This window comes from Platichthys flesus, chromosome 3 (assembly GCF_949316205.1).
Source record: "Platichthys flesus chromosome 3, fPlaFle2.1, whole genome shotgun sequence".
Lineage (NCBI taxonomy): Eukaryota > Metazoa > Chordata > Actinopteri > Pleuronectiformes > Pleuronectidae > Platichthys > Platichthys flesus.
The window spans coordinates 21,113,410-21,134,278 of NC_084947.1; the positions used below are offsets into that span (position 1 = coordinate 21,113,410).

The 20,869-nt window shown below is 46.5% G+C and overlaps 1 protein-coding gene across 5 annotated transcripts in view; it reads left to right on the top strand.

Annotated features, from left to right (window-relative positions):
* Positions 1 to 20,869, top strand: part of fbrsl1 (fibrosin-like 1) — a 288,976-nt gene that overhangs the window by 124,361 nt on the left and 143,746 nt on the right. For all 5 annotated transcript variants that reach the window (XM_062384522.1, XM_062384540.1, XM_062384529.1 and 2 more), the window contains exons 3-4: positions 5,228 to 5,329; positions 9,807 to 9,842. In XM_062384522.1, coding sequence (XP_062240506.1) covers positions 5,228 to 5,329; positions 9,807 to 9,842 — 138 coding nt within the window. The remainder of the gene's footprint in view (positions 1 to 5,227; positions 5,330 to 9,806; positions 9,843 to 20,869) is intronic.

A 20,869-nucleotide genomic window follows, 5' to 3' on the forward strand; every position in this document is an offset into this window, starting at 1 on the left:
CACCCCAGTTAGTTATTACATCGTGCTGCATTCTATAATGCAATCTTTCGTGCACAGGGCACTTGGTGAACAACTAATAGGTCACACCCTCCAATCTGTTTTCAATGTCCCTCATTTATTGCGTGTTGCTTTTAATCTGCCAACTGCTTTGTCGTGTCCTTGTGTCATTGCGTGGAATAGAAACGCCATCTTGCTGCGATTTCACAGGCACGTATTTGTAAACCAGCTCACAAATGTGATGTAGTTCTGAGTGCACCAGGAGAGAGAGTTATGGGGGCATTTTAGGCCTTGTATAATATGTGTACCCCTTTTTATGTGGTCATTTATTATCAGGCGAACTCTATGAATAATGTATGATTAAAAAGCGTAATGGATACACTGGGACTCGTCAAAAATAAAAGCAAAAATCATTTGCTCTCCCTGTAGTAAATCCACTTGCTTGTCCTGGGCTAATTTCCAACTTGGGACTTGGGTGGGGAGTGAGTGCATGTCTCGATAGCGATTTCACAGGAGGGAGGTGTCGGCTGTGTTGTAAGGTGAGAGAGTGAGAAAGAGGGAGAGCGAGAGAAGAGGGAGGAGGAGGAGGAAAGTAAAATGAGACCTGGACGGGGAACTAAGCCAGGAACACCTCTTTCTCTTGATGCCTCCCTCCTTCATCTCACTCTATCCCAGACTCTCTCTCTTTCCTTCCTTTTCTCCGTCTCTGTCTCTCAACGTCTTACAGCTCATTCCCCCCTGCCTCCAAGCAGCTGCCACTTCTGAGCCTGAAGAAAATGAAGGCAGATGAATCAATTTGGCCTGTGGCCCTAAAGTGCACTTGTCTGCACCCTAGCCAAGGTGGGGGGGATAATGAGCCGATAGATTGAGCCGGTGCCGGAGCCCCGGCACTGAGCGCTACGGTGCCCCCTCTCTCACTCACACACACACATACACACTGCCGAGGCCTCCCTAGCAGCAGTAGCAGCCTGTCGTTGGGTTAATGGGGGTGAGGGTCCTTTGCGCAGGACACTTTTCAGAACAAATTATAGGAAGGATCTGTATCCGTCCTCTTCAGGCCCTCCCTTTCCTGCATTGCCTCTTGTCTCCTCCCGCCCTGTGCATGGGGGAAACCCAGAGAAGCGATCTGAGTGAGGTAGTGCGAAGCAGAAGAGCATTGAGACAGCTAGAAAAGAAAGAGCGGGCAGGGGGGACAGGGTCCAAGATCCTAGGGTAATGAGGATTGACACTGGGACAAGGCTGAAGCACAGACTCCTGAGCGCTGTTGACAGGTGACGGCAGGTTGGGGAGAGACGTGGCAGAGGAGAGAGAGGAGCCGGAGCAAGAAGAGGAAAAGCGGGGTCAAGACTAACAGCTTCTTTTATTCAAGGAGGGAAAAGGTGGGAGACCACACAGCTGTCCGATGCCCCCTTAAAACCTCCTGCAAGGTGAAGGAGGAGGGAGGATCAAAAGACCAAGACAACAAAGCATCACCCGCCAGCCTCCAGCCCGCTCCCTGCTGACAGGCTGCAGATTGATCAACACTGAAAGGAGAGAGAGGAGTGAAAGGAATATGAAAGTTAGCCAAGCCTAGCATGAACTGATGTGAACCACGGCCGTCTCCATAGATGCCTAGAATAGCCCTGTCTTGGCAGGGGGGTGGGGGGATCTTCACCCAGGGTTATAGTGGTATAAATGAGCAAACCCGAGTCAACACTACTCAACTTAGGGGGGAAATTAAGATGCTGGAGGGCCCTTTGAAGATAATTAAAGAGCACAGAGCGGCAGCCTCCAGAGAGGGACTGCAGACATGTTCAATACCGAGACTAATGGAGCTAATTTCCAGTACATTATTCATGTAAAACACAGGCCCTGACTTAGCTATGTTTTTTCTCTCTCTCTTCTATCTGTCATCTCAGATCAAACTGCCCCCCCCCCTTCCCCCCCTACACACACGCACACACACACACACACACATATTAATCATGTTCAGCCTGATTAACCTTGCCCCAATACTATATGGGTTAAACCTCCAATGTAAACAAATTTAATCCGCACCAAAATAAAAATCCTTTTTAAAATAGCCAGGTGGACCTGCTCCCTCTGGGCTTCCCAGAGTGCTTTTCAAAGGCATTACCTCAAGGGCGGTGGAAAAGCACTATGACCTTGAACTATGTCACTAGTCGTAACCAATCACTCCTCTGCAGAGACCGTTAGCCCCACCCTCAAGCACACTACCTTGTCCTTTAACATTAATGAGTCGACCAAAACGGGGGAAAAACAACACATGAAAGCTGTACAGTTGGGAGCTTAGGGCCAATTAAACACCTCCCCAGACAGGAAATTAGTCCCTGCCTTAATCACAGGCAGTCAGGGTTGTCAATCTTTTGTCGGAGTTGGTGAATTCCAGCCTAGATCAATTGTTCTCCTGTCCCGTTGAACAGCGGCTCGGGAAACGGTCCGCGCACGCTGCATCATTAACCGTAGGTGCCTAATTAGACGCTGTGCTCTGATCAATAGCCAAGTTGATTGCTGACTGGGTAATGCAGTTTCAGGCCCCAGAGGAGACGGAAACACTTTGCACGCCTTCAGGAATTTGTCAGCAACACTGATGCTGGGTAAACAAAGTAATCAACCGCTGCACTTGACGGCGACGTGACACAGACTGTACCTCAGCGTTCTCTCTCAGCCTCCGTGCCCGCCTGCCTTCGCCAAGGAGGCATTTTCCCTTTGTGCTCCCTCTTTGAGAGAAGGAAATCAAAAAGGGCACCGTCTATTTCGAGATTCAAGGCGTGATTAGGCTGACAGCTAGTCGAGCGAGAGCCAGGGAGAGGGAGAGGTGGAAGTCAAACCTGATTAGGCCCACCTGCCAGGTTTCTCTTCCTCCCATCTCCACGCCGTGATTGCTTGGCGGTAGCTCCCTCCTCTTCTCCGCCACGCTCGCCCCATCCCACCCTCATTCTGTCACTGTTGACCTCGGCGCACTGCTAATGCCCCTTGGCCAATCAGCATGCTTGCCCTGGCAGTGGCAGGGTAATTAAAAGGGAATTGTGTCTACTTGGCATGAGAGCTGGTGGGCACAAGGGTAGACAAACACTCTCTCTCTGCCGCCTTGCCTCCCTCCCTCTCTCCCAGCCAGGTGGTAGCGTACAGGACCTGTCAGATTAGCTGATGACCCTTTTAATTCTAGCCCAGCCGGGGGCCATAATTGATATTTACCGGGAAAGGTTAATTGTAGCAGTGATCTGCTTAAATTACAGTGGAGATCAGGAGACCGGGGCCAGCCACCGGGGGAGCCGCTACATGCAAACTGCTAGTCAAATGGATTACACCCTGCGGCCATCGCCACTGTACTCCAAGGTGGGGAAGCAGCATGGGACATTGTGATTGGCCAGTGCTGCACCAGCGCAGACTCTTCCTTGCTGAGCTCGCCAACCTCCCATCTGGCTGGGAATTTGGATGCACGCCAACCGCGGGTCTTGATGGCCTGCAATAAAACAAGTCATCCATGTTGGCATTAGGGTTGCCGTGATGTGGGTGGCTGAACACACATACTGACATTTCTACATTTAAGCTGCTAAAAGGCGGCAGTTTGTTCCACTGTTTGATCTTTTAATTAATTTGATTTATTAAGTTGTCAGAGGCAGAAAACAGAAATTAAATTGAGATGAAAGTATGGTCTTTTATTCTATAAAATGTTGCTAAAGGTGGGAATGTGTGGATGTATGTTAAGCATTGTTTACAGTTTAGTTGTTGGGCTCATGTAGTTTGTTAACACTAGTGCCAAAATATGAGGAAGTGTAGTGGATAGGGGTACCATACATTATAAAGCAATGGAGCTAAACTTCTTAGTTGATATTAATGGTGCATTTTGATTGTGGATCATAGTGGCAGCTAATCGTGGATTATGATTACAACTAGATTTCTTAGATATACAATATGCCTTCTCACATATTCCAGTACCATCGACAATACCTCTATCATTACAATAGTCATTGCTGCTCCCTTCTTCTCTGTCAGACTTTACTTTTGCATAAATACTTTAACACCTCCTCCTCTTAGAAACTGTTGTTTCCAAAGAATGTTTTAAATACTGTTATTTCCTTGGCATGCTCTGCTACATGCCTCACCTATTGCACTTCTCTCCGTACTGGGAGAGGGATCCTTCATTTGCTACTCCCTCTGAAGTTTCTATGTTTTTTTTTCTGTTAAGAATCCCTTATACAAATACAACAATACATATTCATATATATATATATATATTAATATCCATAAAATATCTAAAGCTAAATTGATTTGCTGTATGATTGTGAAGTTTTGTATGTATGTAAAATACCGCTTTTTAGTCAAATTGTAATTCATTTATTTGTAAGATGTTCTTGTGTTTGGTATCTGTTGATGGATTGGACACTATATTTGTGAACAAGGCAGAACAAATTTACACATTTGTGAATCTTGTTTTCATTCATAGATCCTTTGACACACATTTGTCACCATTACTTGGACTAATTTTTCTCCATGTAGTCAACAGCTGGTTTTACTGAAATGACGCTTAGCACTCCTGTTGCCGGCTGCTGTGACTAAAGCACCAGCCTGCCGAGGTTAGGAGATGCAGGTGTTTTTGCTACAGCCAGTTCTGCTTTGCATTTACCCAAAGCACAAACTGACATTGAGCTGTGAGGCACCACGTCGACTTTGTGTTTCCCTCGAATAGAAGGACCACAGCCCATGGAACGTCAGTTGAAGCCATTTGTAGTTTTGCTTTATTGTTATGCATAGCTGCTCGAACTCGTGGAGTCAGTTAAAGATGCTGGCGAGTGACGGGAAACATGATGGAGCTTTAATTTGTGCCCCCTGGTTGATACATAGCAGGTTTTGTTTTGCAGTGTGATTTATTGTTGTGACTGAGTCTTTAAATTTAAAGTTCTGGTCGTCAGTATGAAACTCTTGTTTTATATCAATAAACTTGTTTCTATATCAGAGGTCATTCAAAGATGAATGCACAGTCCAAGTTCTCAATTGGTAGATTGAACAAAATTCAATGAATCAGTTACTGATAGTGTACAACTATTCAATTATGAATAATGCATAAATACTATGCTCACGACTACCAAATACTTGAAAAGCTTAAGTTTTCAAATCCATATCATCAATCCATATCGTTTGCATTCAACTGACTCCTCCTCCTCGCATTGTAAAAGGTATAAGTGATTTACAGTTATATCATTAACATTTTTTGCCGTCCCTGTAGATCAAACCTTTGGTGCTACGTCCGGTCAAAGTCACTGAGGATGAGACGATGCAGGAGCTCAGCCGACCGCAGAGGAGCAACTCCAAGGAGCAGCTCAGCGAGGTGAGCCCCTGGACAAGACCTCTCCCCTTTTCACAGACCTCCTAAAGAGACGGGCTCTCTACGAGGAAGGGGACCCCTGAAGTGGGTAACAGAGAGCGGGTGGACGACAGCAACTTTGAGCTGAGATCAGAGGGCAGTGAGTGCAGCAGCTCCTGCTGTTTCCAACTCTCACCTCATAAATCCTCCAGTGCATTGCAAGAAAGAAAAACCCTGGTTGGCTGGCACCACATAGACAGGAAATGAGCATCACCTTGTTGGCCTGGCATTATTTAAAGCAATGCGTGGTTAAATGAAGACATGACCTAACGTCGATCAGCCAGGTGTGGCCTGACCTTTACGACCCCAGAGTGGAACGAGTTAAGAAACGGTTCCAATTATCGCCTCGCTGGCAACCATATGCTCGCCCATTTACAGGGTGAGTAGGTAGCAAAGGAAAATGGAGGCCAGCGGTTGGTTCAGCATAAGGGATGAAATAATGCAATTTAGATACAGAGGAAGTAATGAGAATTTATGCAAAAATCCCAAGTGGCTCATTTTAACTGAATGTAAAAATATGCTTCCTAACTAATGCCTGTCAAGCAAGCTTCCCAAACCTTACTAAATTCAATCAGACTATTCATTTAGCTGACGGAAGCAGGTGGAGGGAGGGAGGGATGGAGCGATGGAGGGAGGGGAAATAAACAGCTTCCGTCTCCATCAGGGGTGAAATGGTGGAAAGAAAAAGATTTTAATGAACCTATTAAATATATTGTTTACAGCTATTCAGCTTCCCAATTGCAAATCCATCCTGATAGGGACAAAGAAAAAAAAGTCACCAGGCCAATTTTTTTTTCCAACTTTATCTTCTTTCTTTTCCCCCCCAAGTCGCGCTGCTCTGTTTCATTCGTGTGCCACCCCTCCACCCCCACCCCCCTGTCCCCCCTCTCTCTTGAATTTGTGTAAAAGGCTGTCTTTTAATGAAAAAGTCAGGAGGAAGAGGCGGGCTTGTCAGATAAAAGACCGACGCTGGTTGACAGCTCTGACAGGGATATACGACAAGCACGGAGAAGGAGGGAGGGCACGGATGACGGGGGTGGTGGTAGAGTGAGCATAGAAGTGGTGGAGGTGGATGTTCTTGCAGTGATGGGGGGGGGGGATGAAAATTGCAGGCTGTAATCGCTGACAGTGTTAGATGTGGCATGTCTCTCTAATCTGCTGCCAAAAAAATGGTGAACAGACGCTGATCGCTGTAGCCACGGCATCCGTATCTATCCATCTCTCTCTCTCCATCTGCCCGTCTTTACCTTTTTTCTCTATCTGTCTGTGTGTCTGTCCTTCCCTCTGCCGGCTGCTGTCGTCCACCTGGACGAGGCCAGTACGCGAGACACCTGGCAAGATTCCTCACCAGCACCGTGTCATTGTCTCCCCTTATGTTGTCTTTTTTTTTTTTTCCTGCTCCATGAAATCTCCGCCACCGCACTGAGAGCACTGCTAATTTTCAAAAAATACACTCCACCACATCAAAGTGGCTCCCCAGCTTTAAGAGCTCTTAACTAATGATGCCGCATCGGCAACGAGTAAAATGGATTTCTCTTGTCTTACCGCCAAAGGAAATAGAGACAAATGCGACATGCGGACGCGCCCGCCTGTAAAAACAGTCATGCATCAATTTGGAAGCAGGGGGTAAAAAAAATTGCAGGGGATGCTGTTTGTTCATTGCCATGGTTGGGTCTTTATCTGTTTATTTTGACTAGGTAATTGTGCCTGCGGTGCAGCGGGGCCCCGGCACTAAGCCACACAGGGATTAGGGAAATGCGAGGTGGTGGAGGGGGTGGGTTCCAATGCATCTGTGTCCTGCGGAGGAGAGGGAGGCAGTTGTGGCGCCGTCATGGTCTCTAACACCCTCTTGTATCCACCCACACCCACCCACATACACCCAAACCCACCCACCTACTCGACCTTCCTGCCGCAGAGGCTATACACGCTCACAGCCCTTTCCTCTGAATACTCTATAGCTCTGATTGGCCTGGCTCTTGGCCTTTGTTCAACGACAAAAACCAATAGTCTGAGTTGAGAGAAGATGGACCAAACCCTCCCTTCTTGTCGCCATGTTTTTCTTTTTTCTTTCTTTCGTTTTTTTTTTTTTTTAAGTAAGGAGAGTGAAGGAGGGGGCATGGAAATGGGGAGAGGATTAGGGGGCGGATTTAGCAACATTTCTCTTCTCTGGGGCTGTTTAGTTAACCCTTAAATGCTGCCAGCATCCGCCCCATCCCTCTCACCACCAACTACCAGAACCTTTCACCACATGCACGCAGGTGCACACACACACACACACACACACACACACCCACACACACACACACACACACACACACACACACACACACACTCAGACACATACAGACACACATACAGACACACACACACACACACACACATACAGACACACACACACACACATACAGACACACACACACACACACTTGTCCTCCTCCCTCCCCCACACTGCCTCTCTGGGGCGGGTTCTTAAATCCTTTTGAAGTCCTAAGCGCTGCAGAAATCCATTGAGAGCCATGTATAATGGCTTTTAAGAGAGAGTGTTTAGCTGTATGCCGACCCTATGGCTTATGAACCGCTGGCGTTTTAATGGATCCCCCCCTTCCCTCCCCTCTTTCCCTCCCTTCACCGGCACTAAATCCAATGGATTGTCCCTCATTATCATTTAAATAAGCCTCTCTTTCTGCTCAGAATGCTCCGAGTTGAATGAACTCTACATAGTAAGGCTAATTCCAAATGGCCTTGGCCTCCCACCACCTATGCACATATGCTCTGCACACTCACAAACACATGTATAAGCGCACACATTTCAGTGCAGTCACAACATGAACACAGACAACAGAGCACACTCTCACTGGAACACACTTTTGGCCTTTTTCTATCCACGGATTTTGCCTTCTGTTCAGTCCCTCCATCCGCGGCTCTGGTCTCCTCTCTGGTTGCGTATAGGCAGGGAGGAGAGGGGTTGAGCAGAGTGGGAATAGCCTTTTGATTCCCGCAGAGCCTGCTTTCCGGTTCGCCGCAGGGCTCCTCCCTAATCGTCACCGCAGGAACCGTCCTGCGAATCAGAGGGGCACACAGGCGTTGATGAGGGCTGAGGCCTACAGCAGGTGTGGGACAATGGATGAGGGGGCGCTGGGATGGTGCGAAACAAGGGAGGTGGTCGTGGTGAAGGTGTGGGGGAGGTCGTTTGGATTGAAGGTGGGCCTACGGATGAAATTGGTCTCGCAGAAAAGTCCCCTCCAGAGACCAAGGGGGGAGAGATTGCCAATCTGGAGCGAGGAATAAAAGAAGTGAAAAGTGGAAGTGGAGGGAGGGATTCGGAGATTGGTATTCGCGCTAGGCTCTGCCGGCCGGAGCCAGAGAACAGAACAAACCCTGGCCTCTTCTGTCGCCTTCCTGCTCTCTGAGAAAACAGGAGGGGTTTGAAGGACCTGCTATAACATAATTAATGCGATCAAACAAAGTAATGACTATATTGATATTCAGCACTTAATTAAGTCTGCATAGACAAAGTACATTTTGTACAGTTTGGATAGTCTTACATAATAATTATACAAAGATAAACATAACATGACCTCTTCTCTGAGAATATAAAGCAGTTTGGCTATCATGTCTGTCTTTTATATGCCTTATATTTGCATATTATATATGCATATGCTGAGATATGCTCAGTTGTCGAGCCTCTTGATGCTACCCTTATTCAGTCTTGTGTTTTTGTTTTGAGCACAAAGTAAGTACTTGAAAAATCATACGACGGAATAAGAGAAGCCGTCATATTCGGCTGGCAGGGTACCTGAGCTGTCACTCACACTCAAAACAACAATTTCTTTATCAAGGTGCGTTTTATCATTTCATCTTCTGACGAAAGTGATGGAGTCAGCCCCGCGTGCCTACCCATTTTACACTGCACTCTGGAAGACACAGAGGGGAGTGAGGTCAAACAAATAAAAGCTGACACTTAATCTTGACCTGCACTGCAACACCTGATCTACAGCCTGTAATAAAAGCATCAGAAGTGATTATTTTGGCTGCAAGAAGTCAACAGGCAAAGATTAGAACACGTGTCATTAAAACATCCAGTCGCTGTAAAAGGTATCCTGTGATAGGAATCATTTTTCATTTTACACATGCACAGTTCACGCTGTTCGTAAAAATTAATTGTGCAATATTACGCTACTATAAGTTTACCGAATAAAGAAGGTTTTCTGCAGTGAATTGGTATGATTGATTGCTTTTATTGCGGGGTGTGGTTCATCTACCCTCGGTGGAAGGAGCCAGAATGTATGGGAGTGATGTGTGGTGGGCGGGTGTTACATGGCAGGGCGGCTAAAAGGTTAACGTGAATATTGATATTAAAGCGGCACAGCTTCATCATGTCTGTGTCAGCGAGTGAAACGCTCCTTAAAGGTCATCCCTGTTCTCCTCTCTCTCCCTACAGAGTTCCACTCACTCGCTGTCAGGCCGCGGCTACTCGGTAAGTGACATTTTCATGCTTCATAGCTTTACGGCAGAATTACAATCTCCAACGACCCGCTTTATGGCCCCGGCGCTCGACATTTTAATTATGTTAAATAGAGTAATGGAGAAATCATGATATTAGGAACATTAATTCTGGCTGACTGACTGATTAAATTGCGGGAAGGTGTCCTGTGCTACCTTGGCGAAAGGCGCCTCGTTTTATTGGCATCGATCAGCGCCATTCGACGGCGCTGCAATTTGCCTGTCAGAGTTTTATGTCTTCCTCCAGTGACTGTCAGTGGAGGATCCATTTGCTCACATATCAGACAATATGCCTAAAAGCCTTTTAAAGGCCCCCACATCTGTGCAATAAATACAATTTCTCACCGCCAGAGAAACGCGTGTACATTTACACCCTCAGGAAGATTCATTGCAGTGAAACGTGTCTGATGATTTGCTGGAACTGGCTGTGCTTTAATAGGAGTCAGTGTGATGGTCTTTATCAAGGAACATGTAGAGTGTTGTTCGAGGTAAATGTGCCCGAGAGGAATATTTAGAGATGCCTTGGAATACGTGAGCCAAATCCCTTCAAACGTGCACCAGCTCACAAATTGTCAGTGCAGGACTATTTTTATCCCGTTCAAGCATCTGTTGCCTTGCCCCAGTGCGTTTTCCAACCGTAAATTTGTGCTCTTCCCCTCCCATTGTTTCGACGACGTGTCTAGTCTCTGGGTAATAGAGACAGCGGTCGTCCTTTATGTCCTTCGCTTAAAAGGGAACTCATAAGAGGAACATTCTTTAAAGTGTGCTACTTTTAGCTGATGAGTGGCATATGGCAGTTCTTATTGCTGCTTGGAAGCAATCATCCCGACAAACAAAACAACTATAAATGGTTTGTCATCGTTAATCTGCCTCAAAGGACTGCAGTTAAAGCGCTGAACAAAGCTTAACTTCAAAAGGCATTGATCTCTGCGCGATCTTTTTTTTTTTTTTTTGTCTTAATAGAACATGTCACATTCCTATTCCCCAGCGGCCGCATACTCACAGATGGATGAAAACAAACAAGACCTTCCAAAAAAGCTTGCAGAGCCCTTTGGCTCGAGCTGTCAGTTTGAGTCGGCAGGGAACAAGGCCTTCTCTTTATATGAAAAGAGGAAGGAGGGAGACGGAGAGAGAGAGGGCAGAAGTGGAGATGAGGGGGGGGGGGGGGCGTTGGGGCTGGGGCATTGTGCAAGCGAGGCAAAGTCCAGTAACAAGGGCAGGAAGTTTCACGTTGTTTTGCTCCCTCTCCGGCTTTCCAGCGGTGCTATCTGCAGCGTGTGTAGCCTCTGGGCACCTCCTGGGCGCTGAGCTTTGACTCCCAATCTGCTCTGCTGCCAGGCCCGCTTGATTTCTGGGGTCTCCTTATCTGTAAGTGCTTCAGGCTTTACAGTATGATGGTTTTGAAGCGGGGTATGGGGGTGCAGGGTTGGGAGGCTCCAGGGACATGCCAGGCAGAGGCTGAGCGGGCATGGGGCAGGGGGCAGGGGGGGAGGAGAGGGCTAGGGGCTGGAGATAGTGTTAAAGCAGTAACTGGCTGATCAGTGTATGTGGGTGGAGGGCTGGTTGTAACGTGGGAAGGGGGTGTGGGAGGGTCAATGAGGCAGGCACAGCGGCCCAGTCGGCGCCACCGGCCACCAGCAGCACAGACAGGACTATGAATGTGCTGGTGGCCCCTGGGGCTGATCCCCTCCCCACTTACAATCAGAAAAAAGACCCAAAAAAAATCCTGAGGCTGAATAGAGGCTGGTTATCTGTCACAAGGCACTAGGAGGTACAAAAAAGACAATCTCTCCTGACAGTTAGTTTTCTTCTTCTAAGGGTGATGACGCCTCTTCGTGGTTATGCTTCCATATGTCCCCCCTCTTACTGTATGCTGCCTGCCAGGCTTGAATGGCCTCATTTGAATGGTTTACACAAAAACATAGAGAAGTCTCTTGGCTTTAGTGCCCCACTCGTGAAAAGGGGAAATTGGAGCCCTCAGAGTATATTGGACACAGCAGATCCCCTCATAGTGTGTTAAAGTGCTTGGCTGTAGTATAAAACAACACATTGTTTCCTGGTTTAATTTCTGATCTGTAATGAGTTGATTACCACAGCAGTTTAAGTGTTTCAGCAATGTGTCTTAAATGAAACTGCTCTTAATACTTTTTTTCTGAGTAATACTTGTTACTTTACTTCTTGTTATGGTGAACCCAGACAAAGGAACTAAAACTATTCACATTCCCAACGTAAAGGACACGCAGTGATATAAAAGTAATAATAATGTTTTGTATTTATGGGCACATTCCAAGACCCCTCACAGCTTATGATTCGATGATAGATGATTCGATGATAGATTAAACAATAGTTAAAACAAGACCTTATACAGGGCAGGGCTGCAGAAGATAACATAAAAGGTGGGATTTGAAGGACTGTATTACAATATATATAAATATACAAAACCACTGGTGAAATATTGAGCAGTTCCACAATAACTAAAAATAAACTGCACCACACCAGAAGTTGTAAGCAATGATGTGCAGATAAAAATATAAAGAAAATTTCAAAAAATCTAAATAAAGAAAAGCACATTTATAAAAGATAAACTAAGAAATGTGTGTGTACATAAATTACCATAATATAGCTAATCTTCACAATAAAAGATTTTACATTGTAAGCTAACGATAACTATCCCCAAGTAAAATATATTTCCAAACATGGTGTGGTGATTCAGTTGATGACATTGCAAGATGTGAAATCACTTCCAGTCACCCGCCCTCCACCCAACCCTTCATCCCCCCGTTCAGGGGCGAGAGCTAATCTCTGGACCGTTGAGTCCAGCAGCGATACGCAGCGGCTGCACTGAGACTCGCTATCTCTTCTTCTGTGGTAGACTGGGTATGGAATTGTTTATCAGGCAGACGCTCGCCTGTCTGCTTTGTGCAGGCTTCATTATAGCCTCAGCTATGTTTGGGAGACGATATCTTTGCCTTGTTTCCTGCGCTGCTACCTGCTTGTTGTTCCAGCGGAGATGGGCCCAGGCTCTGGCGATTTATCATCCTCTCAGGGGCTCCTTGATAAAGAACCCAGCATCCCCCCTCTGCGCCCGGGAGATACGGGCTTCAAGAGATGCGGAAAATGTCAACAAAAAAAAATCTCACCGCAACTCTGCCCATTCGGTCACGGCCCCTTGGCTGCATGTACAGTGTAGAGGAGGAGACGTTCTAGCTGAGCTGAAAAAGACAACACACCTCACTCTCCTTCCAGATGAAGTGATTGAGCCTCTGTCACCCCACTCCTCATCCTTTAACCACCCAGGGCCGACCTACGGCTGATGTTTTCACGCACGGTAAAAACACTGAGCTTTGTCTGTGACAGTATAATCAGACTAGTCTGTTTTGGGAGGGTTTATGTCGCAGATGTCAGGGAGTAAAACCTTCGCGAGAGTGTTTGGGTTGAGCGAGAGTGCTCCGAGCTCTGCGACACACCCGTCTTACATTTCCCCTGCTCGGGCTGTCAAAATCGCTTTTAACGCTAAACGACTCCACATTCTACACAGAGCAGTCTCCGAGTCATTTGTGCATTCTGAAACAGCCTTTGTTTTAATTGATTTGGCATTCACAGCCTCCACATTGTGGCAAATATACTTCCCTGTCTGAGTGATGAGGCTTTTTACAAGATCTTTATCGAATACAAGGATTATGTCACTTAATTACAATAGAAGCCATTAAAGCTTCACGCTTTGTTTAACAAAACGACACCGATTCACTGGATTAAATGCTAAACACAGCAATTGAAAGAAATGGAGTGTAAATTCTATCCTATGCTTTCACAGAAAACCCTGGTTTGCTCCTCTATTCCTCTACAGTAAATGAAATCTCGTAACTGCGTTTTTCTGAGCATCTCTGCCGATCTCTCTCTCTCTCTCTCTCTCTCTCTCTCTCTCTCTCTCTCTCTCTCTCTCTCTCTCTCTCTCTCCCCCTCTCCCTCTGCCTCTCCCTCTCCCTCTATGTCTCTCCCTCTGTATATCACTCTGTCTGCCTCTTGCTCTGTTTATCTCGCTCTGGTTACTTTTCAGTCGGGTGTGCAGGTGTCTCCGTACCACTAGCTCAGCACATGGTGAAAATTAGTGAAGGAAACCACCAGCCCAGTTGGAGTGGGCTGGGGGCCTGACATTGTCCTGGCCTTGGGGTGGGGCGCTGCCTGTCAGGGGCCTCTCTATGGGGGCTGTCCGCCTTGAAAAACCTATTTGTTTATCCCCGTGTGCGGTCCGGCCTCAGATCCCGGCCCTGCTGCTCTCTGCACACCAGGGACCTGGGCTGTTGCCGCTAGCAACAGATAAAAATTGCTGTTAACCACAGCAGGGCCCACAACACATCAATCAACGGGTCTGCAGATAAAGGCTGCAGGCTTCAGGGGCCCCGGCTGAATGGCACGGTTGAAAATCCTTTTCCAGTGGCTGAGCACACACAGCTCTGATGGTGGAGGCCTGCTATCATTCAGAGGCGAGGAGGCAAACTTCATTTTCAGCAATGCAGCTCCGGTTCTGTTTCTAATGGAGATGCATTAGAACGGCACCAACACAAAGGGGACTCAGGGAGAAGTCATTTGAATAAAAAGGCAGCACTGTGAATTAGTGTTGACCGGGGCCTCAGAAAAAAACAGCCCAGGCATAGTTCAGTTGTTCTAAATGAACTCTTAATTGCTTTTGCCACTTGGCTTTGCTCTTAAGGCTGCTTAAAAGCTGGGACGTTCAGCTTCGCCGCATTGCACACACCCCGTTTATTAGGACTGAATTGAGATCAACGATTGGAAATAGCTAGAAGCCATGCCCCAAAGGCCCAAATTGGCATTAGTAGAAAAATATTTTTTCAGCAGAGGTGACTTAAATGGTTCATTCTAATCCTTTTTCCATCTAGTTCCACCAGCCTCAAAGCAAATGTATGGTGATGACTTTGGGGCCTGGTAATGAAAAAGAACAATACTGATCTTTTCTTATATTAAATCCAGTTAATGTATTCCCAGATGGAGCTCTATGCTATCACCCACGCTGGAGTAAGTCCAAATGAAACACAGGCTCTCCTGGGTAAAAGCATTAGTTTTATCCCCCTAAGCCCTGCCTTGATTATCATCACTCTTAGTTTGTCCTGGATGCACTGTCCCCTAACTCACATTTGCCCCACTTTAAACAAATAGCCCTATAATGTTACAATCAAACAATGCTCTGAGGATTTGTTTACTGCAGGCTTTCTCCCCATTAAGTTTCACGGACACTGTAGACAAATAAAGTGGTAATTCCACTTTATCATATGTTACATATACCACAATCAAGCAGCAATTACATGCTCCTTCCATTTGTAAGGGCTCCCAGTGCCGACGTGGATGTTTTAATGAGGGCTGTAATGAACGCTCAGGGTGTTTGGCAAGTCTCCGAGATGTTGCCGGGGCTTTTATGGCTCCCCATTATAACGTACAATTTGCATCAGCAAATTACAATGCTCCATATCATTATCCTGCACCAAGGCCCGATCATAAATTAGAGCTCCAATTACAAACATCTACGTGGGAACGGGGAATGAACACGACGGCACCCACCAGAAGCAGGCAGGAGGGAGAGAGAGCCTCCTGTGGATTGTGGGACGAGACATCTATAAAGGTGTGATATTCTCATAAACCGTCCTTATGGGAAATTCATGCTTCCAAAAGAAAGAGACCGTTTTCAGGGAGAAGAGAACGTCTGCTATATCTGTTTTGGCAGTTCCATATGTCATATTTCACGGCACGCTGCACATTGAACTTTTTGGTATTATAATCTTCTTCCTTCTGCTAAGCACAACACCCACTGATTTCGATAGCTGCCTGTTTCACACTTCTCTTTCTCATTGTGAGCCTGTCCATTCAGCTGTGCAGAGCAAGGGCCTCGTCCATTGTGTCTCAATTCAAACCAAGCAATGTCCCTGTCTCTTCCAATCTCCCTCTGTTTCATCTCTCTCTCCCTCTCTTATTCAACTTGATTATACACTGGAGGGAACATGATAAATAACAGAGATTTATCATGCTGCAGCTTATTAATTCACTGCCACAAGTGTAATATATTTGTCTGTGTCATTTAAAGAAGCAGCCGATGCGGAGTTGCCAATGTCACCGAAAAGAATGCGGAGGAAGCCATTTCAGTTTTTGGCAGAACCTAATGAAAAACAGTATATTTATGCGACACTTGTCATTTCCCAACACGAGCGTTGTTTCTTCATAACACTCATCTCTATCTCAGACTGGTTTGATGCTCCGGTGTTGCAACGATGGTTGTGGGGTAAACAAACAGCTGTGTTCCTGTGATGGCTGTGTTTCCTGTTATCTGCGACCTGTGGCCAAATCTGGCATGGAGAGGTAGAATAAAAGGCGCACGACAGCACACTGCTGCAGGCGCCAGGCAGAAACCAACTCTACCGATGAGACAAAAGGCCTGCGGGTCTCCCGCAAACCCACAAGAGCTCCCCGACACCGCGCAAACAAAGCCTGAAATTAAGAGGAGCCAGAGGCAGGCCCATTTCAGCAGCAGAGATAAAGTGTTCCTGTTTCATGGCCTCGCTGAGTTTCCCATACGGGAAGAGAAGCGAAGCACCGCTTTGGAATATTCAGTCACAGATTTTGAGAAAGCCGTTTTTTTTTCGAAAATGTTTTCCGTTCCTTTCCAGCTCTTTTAACATTCACACCTCCCACCACGCATTCTGGGTTTCATTTTAAAGGTACTAAAACCCCCTTTTGTAGGCTTTAGAGGGTGTCAGATGATGTTTAATTCATATTTTGTTTTGCATGTTAACCTTGTGTATCTGCAGGATCAAACGCATCCATCTCTGCTTTTTGGCTGCAATGCCAGAGCACGGAGGAAGACTGTGATCTCTTTGAGTCTGAGAGGTCATAAGATGAAGAGACTTTATTTCATATTCACAAACACCCTCTAGCAATTATTCCTGCTAGCTGTAATGTTTCTATGAATCTGTTTGGGGTTAAAGCCCCCACCCACCTCTCCAACTCTACCCGCACGAGTACCTTTTCCGAAACCTGTAAAAGAAAGTTAGACTAAGTAGGTCATGTTCTGCCACTCGTCTTCTAATCACTCAATGAAAAGAACACGATTTCCCTCCACCGCAGCCCCTGAGCCTTGCTCCTGGGATTTCAGAGAGCAACGCACACTCATTTGAATTTCTGGCATATGTTTTCTCCGTTTCCTTTCTCTCTCTACACCCCTCTTTTTACTTTCCTTACCTTGAATCTGACAGTACACAAGCAACACCTACCCTGCCTCCAACTGCACCACACACACACACACACACACACACACACACACACACACCCACACACCCACATCCAGCACCACACACCCTCCTCTCCCCCCATCTTTCTACCTCACCGCTGTCTCTCCGTCTCTCTCGGTGGAGAAGGTGTCTGACAGTAACAGCAGGTAAGGTTTAAGATTACAGGAGAAGCAGGGGCAATTATACCTCCAGCTGATGCCGGTGTGTTTATGAGGAGAGGAACTGTTAATGACAGTGTTGCGGTTTCTCCAGAGGCCGGAGCAAAGCTTTGGGAAACCTGCTGTTTTTGTCAGCCCTGCTTCCTTTTCAGTTTTTTTTCTTCTTTCTGTCCGCCTATCAGCTTTTTTTTTTTTTTTCTTTCTCTCCCACGCCTCGGCGACACTGAGAGCCTTCACTTTGAGCTGCCGTGCGTCTGCGTTGTTCTGCCGATGCTGTGATATTTCCTTTTGGGCAAACAGAGGCGCTAAGCAGGTAGAGATTTCCTGTTATGTGCTCAACTAGCAGGTGCTGACTGGATTGCAAGTAACGATGGCTTCCGCAGGTCACAGCAGCTTGGCTTGTTAAAGCACATTGGTAAACATGTATACACATACACACATACCCACGTACCCATACGCATACACAGGCTGGTATTTGCAACTGCGGGTCTCATGCCAGGGTTCCGGCTGCCTTGCCACTTCCCCTCTACGTGCTTTCACACACAGCACACAGATCGCAGCGATTTGAGAGGAGTTTGTGTTTAGATAAAGGAGCTTAATCATAATTGCATGGGGTTTCCAGTGTCGAGCAGTTACGCTCTCCCAGTTGCTGTCCCTCTTGGTAGTTCCTGGCTGGCAGCAGGAGCAGTCCTGAGAGATACGGTGGAAATCATCAAATATTTCACTGTAAGTGAAGGTAAAACTGAAATAATAACATTAGTTTGTTATATTGAATAAATTTAAGTTCAAATGCAACGTTGTCTTTTATATTGGCATCTCTTTGTTAACCCAGTTTAGATGTAAATGTGTTGTGCACCCCAACCCCACACTTGTTTGTTTACCATGTTTGACCATATGTAAATCCTAATGCACTTCGTTCTGTGGCAGATGGTGCTAACACACTATTTGTCTTTCGTAGCCTCTGAGGCTGTTCCTGCTGGGGTTGAGTCTACCTGTTTGACTGGATCCATTTGGCATATGTTTGACCAACCTTGGGCCCGTACTCTATTTGTTAAGATGTCATTTGCACTCTCTTCACCACTGCAGAAACCTTACAGAAGCTGTGGATCAACGTGTTGATTAATGATACGTATATTTCGAATATATATTCAGTGTCACATCCAACCGCGGCTGTTTCATGTGTTTCTCTCTTTTTTAACGCCCGTATTACTGCCAAGTTGTTTAACTATAAAAAAAACCCTCTTGAACTATCTACAGTGTCAGGGTTGGAGTTTAATTCTGGATATCTGGATATCTGTGCCCTCTCCCTGACGAGATCTCTGTTTTATGGCGGCCTTCAAAATGAATGCTGTTTCACTAATTTAAAGTCACTTTGCATAGAAGAGTCAGCTAAATGCCAGGAAATGTAAATGAATGCCAGACTCACCCTCCAGTCTTCTTCCCACAACCATCCACACTCCAGACCCGGTCCGCTGTGCCCTCAGCGTGCGCTTGGCCTTGGCCCCGATCACATCGGGGCACATGGGAGATTAACTGGGCTGGCTTACTCACTCAGCAGGCTCCCCGACTCCCCTCCACTCATCCTGGCCCAATCTGCCAGCTAGCCTCCTGCTCTGCCTAGCCATGGCAGCAGGGCACCACAAACCCGGCCCGCCTTCATTACGCCTGCCAGATGGGCTGAGAATTAGATTCGAACTCCCACCATGGAGGGAGGGTGTGTAGAGAGATTGAGGAGGGAGGTGGCAGAGGAAGAGGGGGAGGGAGGAAAGTTGCGGGGGGAAGAGAGTAATGGTTTTTGTTTTCATTTATGTTGCAAGTTATTACATTTTAATGTAATACCCCTGGGACCTGGCAGCATTAAATGCCTGTTCTTGAATAATCGGCACTAACTGCAAGCAAATGCTAGGGAGAAATGAAATTAGCGAGCACAGCAATTTGGCACAGTGATTATCGGCTCCTTGGAGGCACTTCCTGATAATTTAAGAATGCTAACATTTAAGCAAGTCAGATCTCATTACTCCTCAAGGTTAAATCGAGCTGTGTCAGAGGGGAGGCAGATGCCTGATTGGAAATAGTGCTTCCTTGTCTCTCCTCATCTCTCTTTGTTCAGGCCGATGTTTCTCACTTTTGCGGTGGCTCACTGCAGGCGGAAAGGGCTCAGGGCTGAAATCTGTCAGACCCTGATGACACCTTTTGCCAGCTCTTAATTAGATCAGCAATCCTCGGTTTCAAAGGTATAATTTGTCCTCCGCCAAGGATCATCACTCGCGCTATGAGCACTGCCATGCTAACTGCCTCCGCCTCGTTCCCAATCTCAGTGCACCACACATTCTCTTCCACCCAGATGTATGGCTGGGCCCGCGGATGACTAAAGGAAAATAGGGACCTCTATGAATCCACACCAAGGGGAAAGTGTTTATTACTTTTCAGAGTGCACTGCAAATGTTCTTTTATAGTGGATTTCTCTCCGTTATTCTCACTCATGGAGGCAGAAACGATTTTCAAAGTCATTTCAGCCCTGGCATCTTCTGGACCGGTGTTTACCTCAGCCAGCCGTACACATCTGCTCTCCATACAAACTTGATCCAATTAGGTGACGCCAGACAATGGCTTACTCCTCCATAAGCCCAGCACAGCGCCGGGGGTCCCGCACAATACGGAAGTGTTTTTTTTTTTCTCCCATTACACGGCGTCAGATCCTTTTAAGGTGTTTACCCGTCGTCAACGTGTCAGCCCCCGTTTCCAAAAAGGGGGCTCAGCTGGGGAAGTGATAGGCGGCGGGGATAATGATGCTAGTGGGAGCGGCGTGGCGGATGCAGATGCACTTTACCGTGCTGTGTGCGATGAATCCCTCCCTCCGCTGCACTGCGCCCCGCCAAGTTGAGGGACAGATGGTTTGGACTTTTATCTCCGCTCTCTAAATGCAGGAGGAATCAAAACATTTTTCGCCGCGGTGATGAGATTTATTTAAAGCAAGGCAGGAGCAACAAAGCTACTTTGGGGAATATGTCTATTAGTTTTTCCAAGCTGTTGTTTTCTCATGCAGAGGGGGGGAAATCATTGCAAGTCAAATGTAATCATCCCGCCGTTGGGTTATCCTCCGTCTCGAATAATAATAATATTAGGTCGGTCCCTGGCATAGCCTACATCAGGTTTGTAATTTGAATTTCTGAGACACAAGTAAGGAGGCTGATGTTAATCACAGCCAATCACGGGTGTTACCATTGTTTTTATTTTTTGTCTTTGTTTGTAACAGCTTTATCTTTTGTCTCATCTTGAAATTTGGCAGCCTGAATTCATTATCTGCAGCGTTTCATGTAGTCAACAAAGATGGTGTCTGTAATGTGGGAATCTGCCTCCTCCCACTTACATGCTGTGTGCACCGTACCACATCTGATGTCTCTACATGTCATTTTGTCTTTGTTGTGGCCAAAAGGATTTCTGGATTGTAGCGGGGTTACCCCAGGAATGAGGAAAAAGCCTGCAAATTGTAACCAGGCATTTCCACATGAAACATTCATGCTTAAGTGTGATTAGCAGAGATTAAG